Here is a 6,162-nt window from a genome sequence, read left to right as displayed (position 1 = left end):
GCTGGCTACAAGCTAGCAATCAAACAACAAAGGTTGTCACTTGAATGGTGTTTTGAACTAACGTAAGCAATAAAACACATAGATAGCTAAAAGTGTTAAATTGTTTGTAATGAGAAAAGTGTATTATTTCAGGGATTTAACAACTTTCAGTATGATAGTAGTTTTATTTTATGATAGTTTTCAGATTTATCTATCATATAATCAAGAATATAATAGAACTAAAGGAACTTGGCATGCCGCGACGCCCGATCCGGTTGGGAGAGTTCTGGCCCGCCGGGCTAGAGCTCTCTTTACCTTGTCCGCTCTTGGTTTTGCTGTAGTATTTTAGACAGCTGGGGACTTATTTTGATACACTGAGCTCCTCTCCCCTATCCTTCCCATCTTTTCATTTAAGTGCATCCATGTCCCAGAAATGCTTTACTAACCTAGCCGGGGAGTCATCCCCCGGAGCCCCTTAGGTCGTTTTTCCCCAGCATGTTCCCTTGGATCAGAGAGGCTCCGAATCAGGTAGCACTGTCGCATGGCCCACGCTACACGTTCTGTGATGCCATGTTCACTGCTACACTGCGTGCCCTGCTATGTCCTGCTACGTCCTGCTGGCGTCCTGCTGTTGCCTTGTAATGCCGCACAGCGTCCTGCTATCCATGAACTACTCACAAAGACTGCTACAAACACATACTTTTTTCTATTTTTGTTATTGCCACTCTTCATTCTAACCCAACCGCCCGTCGCCACTGTCGCACTGTTGCTTGCTCTGGAGAACTACTAGAACGTTGGGTCCTTGTAAATTCTGGAGTGTGGTCTATCTGTAAAGTGTCTTGAGATAACTCTTGTTATAAATTGATACTATAAATAAAATTGAATTGAATTTAATTGATAGTGTCGTAAACCGTTTAAATCTGAGAATGCACAACTAACATTTGCACTTGACCAGAGCCGGTCTAACCCGACTCTCATCGGGTATGACACGTTATGCCATAAACCATTTAAATCAGGGCATGTGCAACTCAAATCTTCACTCAACTCATATTGGGTAGTGACAACATCCATGTACTGAACATAGACAGTTAAAGGAATGGACCAACAGATCCAGTTGTTCTGGACAGAGACCAATGAAGGAAAATAGCAAGGGGGTACGCCTCTCCTCGCTAAGCCTATTTCTCATCGCGCCATTTTGATGCTATCATGTGCAGTTAGCATCCCATTGGCTGCCATTCGTTTTGGCGCCACTTTGACAGTGAATACCATTACATCTGAAGTTTTTCAAGACTATTTGTCCGTTGTTTATATCTAAAGAAACACGAAAATTTCTAAAAGTCTCCGTTACCTTGTACCTCACGTTATGGCTCCGTAGCAGACGTTTTTGTAAAAATAGGCCATAATGCGTCATAACCACGGGATTTACCGTCGCATAGTCGACAAATCACCGTATTGCCAGAGGAAGCACAAAGACAGTTTTGAGTTACATCAGCTGTTTAGGTTTAACTACTAATGTTAACTAGCATGTTAGCTCAGTTATAAGCCTGTGTCTATGTTATCGCCTTACATACTCTATACACCTCCCTCCGTCTCTGCTGATTGGGAATGATTGAGATTTCTCTTGTACAGCTACCAGTAGACTTACAACCTTCAGACACATTGGCCACGTCACAACTACGTTTTCAAGCTCAGTTGGGGGCTGCGCAGTTATGCCTAGCCATAACCGGAAAAGTGCTTCTATTTTCCTTCACTGGTCTCTGTCCAGAACAGCGGGATCTATGGGTCTACTTCTTTAACTGTCTATTCTGCAGTTAGCATCATATCATCAATAGCCTTCCTCAACTCATACATACTGTATCTATCGAAAACATATTCCTGTTACAAGTGGGATCAAATAAAGCAGTCTGAGAGCAAACTGATGTTCCTTCTTTTTTATTGCTCTTGTTTGCACGCAGAAAGAGTTATTTGCTGCTAAAGGTGCTCTAAGTGATGTCACACATTTTTTTAGGCTACATAGGCAACATTTTTTGTCACATACAGCAAACAGCTCCTTATTGTCCACAAGCTGGCTGTCCCCAGAGCACACTGTTAAAAAAATGAGGTCTCTGTAGACAGCCCAGGCTCCACAAACAGCAACAAAAATAAACTGTGCTAACCTGCACCATAAAACATACACAAAAATTGTTCCGGTGTTCCAGCCAATAACCGACAAGAAGGATTTGGGGGTGGGGATGGGAGGAGGGAGGGGCGAGATAGCCTAGTTTTGTTTGAAAATACTTTGTCAACATGAAGTAACATAACCCAATGTCGCTTAGAGCACCTTTAAACAGCAGTCCAATGATACAATATGTTTGTGTGTGTGTGCGTGCATGTGTAAGGTTCTACACAGTAGTTCTTCTGTTACAGTTCCTCAGCTGGAAGCCTGATACCACATTGGCCACTTTGCTAACTTTAGGAGGAGCAGGCATGGTGATGGTACGCTTGAGATAGCAGCGTCGCCTAGAATTCAAAATCAAAAAAGGCATCTTTAATCATGCACCATAAATACAGCTATCATCAAAATATGAAGACAATATTATCTTATTGATGGTCAAGTGACACAATTTTCAGGTATTGCCTAAATTGATTGTACAATTTTATTTAAAACAACAATATTTGTGTTTAAGCAGGTTTTCATGCATGCATAAAGTGTACTGTACCGGCCGAATGGATCATCAAAGTTGTCATTGGTATAGGTGTAGAACTGGCAGTAAGCATCCTGAGTACAGGTCCTCTGACATGTGTCTGCATCATCCATCGGCTCAAAGCGAATGTCAGAACCTGGGACATCTACGTTTTCATGAGCCACCTGAACCCAGGCTGTTGGCACAGAGAAACAGGGTTAGACTGCTGCTGATGGCTAAACTACTGTACTGAAATACTTCACTAACAACAAACATATGCTGAATGATTCCAGCATTTGTAATTTCAGATTGGATAATAATAAAATCTAAATTGAGAGTTTCTCACTTATTTACACTTGCAATCTTAGAGGAAAACGGCCGAAGTTTGGTTTATCATTGTTTCTAAAATGATTGAACAATGTTGCCATTTAGTGAAAGTTGTCTTTTCATAAAATACATATGAGAAAAAGTACAGTCTAAGTCAAATGTTTGGACTTGGAGCGCTGTGCTGAGGATAAATAGTTTCTTAATAGCGAGACTTAGAGGCCACGTATAGCAGAGTAAATTCCATGGCAATCAATAATTGTTGAGACATTTCCCTCAACTCAAAGGTCATGGGATTACCAAATGCATAAAGATGCATCATTTGGGAACCCTGAATGCCATCCATAGATTCATGATGCTAGCATGGCTAAAAAAGAACAGAGGACAGATAAATTATGTCACTGAGTTAGTCTAAACAGCAAAAGCAGTTGAGATGGTCTATGGTGGTCTACTGAAATTGTGTCTTTTCTGACAGTTGTGAAATTAGTGATACGTACTGTTATCCAGCTGACAGAAGCATGCTGGTATCCCAGATGTGAATCCATTTTTACGTTCAGTCACAATGTTATCTTTGTTGTTCTTCAGGGAACAATTAAACTTATTACTGCAAAGAAAGAAAGAAAGGTCGGGACAAAAGGCAAGACACACATGAGCCGGGGGGAGTGTGAGGAAGTCGTGACGCCAGCGTCTGCATGGGGTGTGAGTTGTTGAGGGGAGAAAGGACGGGAAGGGGCGCTGCTCTGAGGACAACGGACAATGCAACGCCGGCGGAAAAGCCGGGGGCGGTAGGGGAGCGCCCTCGACGGACAGACGCTCGCGACACCCGCCCCGCCGCCGCGGCTGGCGGTTGGGAGGAATGAGAGGGGCCGCGGGGGACAGACCAGAATCCTGACACTCGTGCAGACACAGGCGGCCACGTCACATTAACGACGTGTGCACCTCAGGGGGGGGGGGCGGCGCAGATTAGGCCGAGCCTATAACCGGAAAACCGGGTCTTGCGATGGGGCCGCCGGCCTGGGCGCGGCCAAACACTTGAGCGAGGGGCTGCACGGCGGAAACGACGCTGCGATGCGGCAGGGAGCATCAGAGCGCAAGAGCCGGCCGCCACCAGTCGAGGTGAGCGATCGAAACATATGCCGTGAACAATGGGGATCAAAGACCAGGCCGGGCGGGAGCAACTGGAGTGCCGCGTGGTAGGGGGCTTGTTGGCACCAGAAGAAGTTTAGTGGGCTGCGAAAGTTCCTCTAAGTGATGGGCTACACATTTGGGGAGCACATGAGGCAACAGGGTTTGGCAACGACAGCAATACTGCTCCGTATGGGTCCACACGTCGGTGCTGTCCCCAGAGCACACTGGGCAAAAAGAGGCCGGGGACAGCCGGCTCCATTCAACACAACAAAAAGAAACGGGGCTAACCCGCACCTAAACATCCAAAAAGTCGTGTGGCGATGGGGCCAGCCAATAACCACCAAGTCAAGAGTTGGAGGGGGGGATGGGGAGGAGGTGGGGCAGGAGAGACACTGAGTTTTGGTTGAAAATACTTGGTCATCAGAAGGAAAGAACCCATTCGCTTAGAGCACCTTGTAAACAGCAGTCCAATGACCTACAAATATGTGTGTGTGTGTGTCCTGGCATTGTAGGGTCTACACAGTATTCGTCTGTTACAGTTCCTCACTGGAAGCCTGGAGACCACATTGGCCCACTTTTGCTACTTTAGGAGGAACAGGCATGGTGTCTGGTACGCTTGAGATAGCCAGCGTCCCTAGATCACAATCAAAAAGGCTCTTAATCATGCACTCATAAATACAGGCGAGCGCAAAAGAGGAAGACAATATTACCATTGTCGGGGTGCAAGTGACCAATTTTCAGTAAGTGCCGAAAGTGCCATTGTACAATTTTTATTAAAACACAAGATTGTGTTTAAGTCAGTTTTCATCACCTGCATAAGTGTACGTCACCTGGCCCAGAATGGTCATCATAAGTTGATCAGTTGGGATAGGTGTAGAATCACATTATCAAATCATGCTACAGCCTGAGTACAGGGCCTGCTGACATGTGTCTGCATCATCCATCGGACTCAAGCGATGTGTCAGAACCTGGGACAATCTACGTTTTCATGAGCTCACCTTGAACCCAGGCTGTTGTCACAGTGAGAAACAGGGGTAAGACTGCTGCTGATACTGGCTAAACTACTGTAAACTAAATACTCTTCACGAACAACAACATAGGCTGAAAGAGACTCTCCGCATGTGCTGAAGTTCAGAGGGGAGACTTTAAAACTAAATTGGAGAGCTTCTCACTTATTTACTCCTGGCCAATCTGAGAGGAAAACCCTAGGTTTGGTTTATCAGTGTTTCTAAAATGATTGAACAATGTGGCCATTGAGTGGAAAGGGGTCTTTTCATAAAAGACATATAGGATAAAGTACATGTCTAAGTCAAATGTTTGGACTTGGAGCGCTGTGCTGAGGATAAAGATTGCCTTATAGCGAGCTTTTATGAGGCCCCGTATAGCAGGTAAATTCTCATGGCAATCAATAAACCTTGTGAACATTTCCCTCACTCAAAGGTCATCGGACTTAACCCAAATGCATAAAAGATGCATCATTGTGGGAACCCTGATGCCATCCAAGCCCTCAGGATTGTCTAGCATGGCTAAAAAAAGAAACAGAGGCATAAATTAACATTGTCACTGATATCCTAAACAGCTAAAAGCAGTGAGATGGTCTATGGTGGTCTTCACGTAAAGTGGGTGGTGGGGGGGGGGGGCTGACAGTTGGGAAATTATGAGACGTACTGTTATCCGCTGACAGAATCATGCTGGTTATCCCAGATGGGAATCCATTTTTTTATAACGTTTCAGTTCACAATGTTAGCTTGTGGTTTCTCGGGACAATTAAACTTAGTACGGTCAAGACAGAAGTAAAAAAAACCATGTAAAAATATGTCTGAATAACCATGAAGCAGCGAACGATGTGACTAGAAAATAGAACCATATTGAACTAAACCACATCAGGAGCAGGGTAAAAAACCTGTCATGAAAGCTGCTGAACAATGAATATGTCTATCTAACTTTCTCTAATTACTTTATCTCACGGTCTATAAAATGAGCACATGAGTAAGATAAATGTTTTCCAAATATTTTACTACCTTCTCAAAAGATAAGTAGGTGGCAGACGAATGAGCAAGCACAGGCT

General features: G+C 44.4%; 1 protein-coding gene and 1 long non-coding RNA gene across 2 annotated transcripts in view; both read right to left on the bottom strand.

The window, feature by feature from the left end:
* Positions 1 to 2,327: 2,327 nt before the first annotated feature.
* The window catches only part of LOC116702009 (coagulation factor XI-like), a 52,104-nt gene continuing 48,269 nt past the window's right edge, over positions 2,328 to 6,162 (bottom strand). The window contains 3 exon segments of the mRNA XM_032536068.1: positions 2,328 to 2,478; positions 2,679 to 2,838; positions 3,464 to 3,570. Coding sequence (XP_032391959.1) covers positions 2,361 to 2,478; positions 2,679 to 2,838; positions 3,464 to 3,570 — 385 coding nt within the window. The 3' untranslated portion in view covers positions 2,328 to 2,360.
* The window catches only part of LOC116702206 (uncharacterized), a 10,615-nt gene continuing 9,031 nt past the window's right edge, over positions 4,579 to 6,162 (bottom strand). The window contains exon 3 of the long non-coding RNA XR_004335097.1: positions 4,579 to 4,594. This is a non-coding gene — a long non-coding RNA (uncharacterized LOC116702206). The remainder of the gene's footprint in view (positions 4,595 to 6,162) is intronic.

This window comes from Etheostoma spectabile, chromosome 14, assembly GCF_008692095.1.
Source record: "Etheostoma spectabile isolate EspeVRDwgs_2016 chromosome 14, UIUC_Espe_1.0, whole genome shotgun sequence".
In the NCBI taxonomy this organism is placed as follows: Eukaryota; Metazoa; Chordata; class Actinopteri; order Perciformes; family Percidae; genus Etheostoma; species Etheostoma spectabile.
Note: the sequence above shows the minus strand (reverse complement) of the source record. Positions and strands in the feature narration are given on the sequence as shown.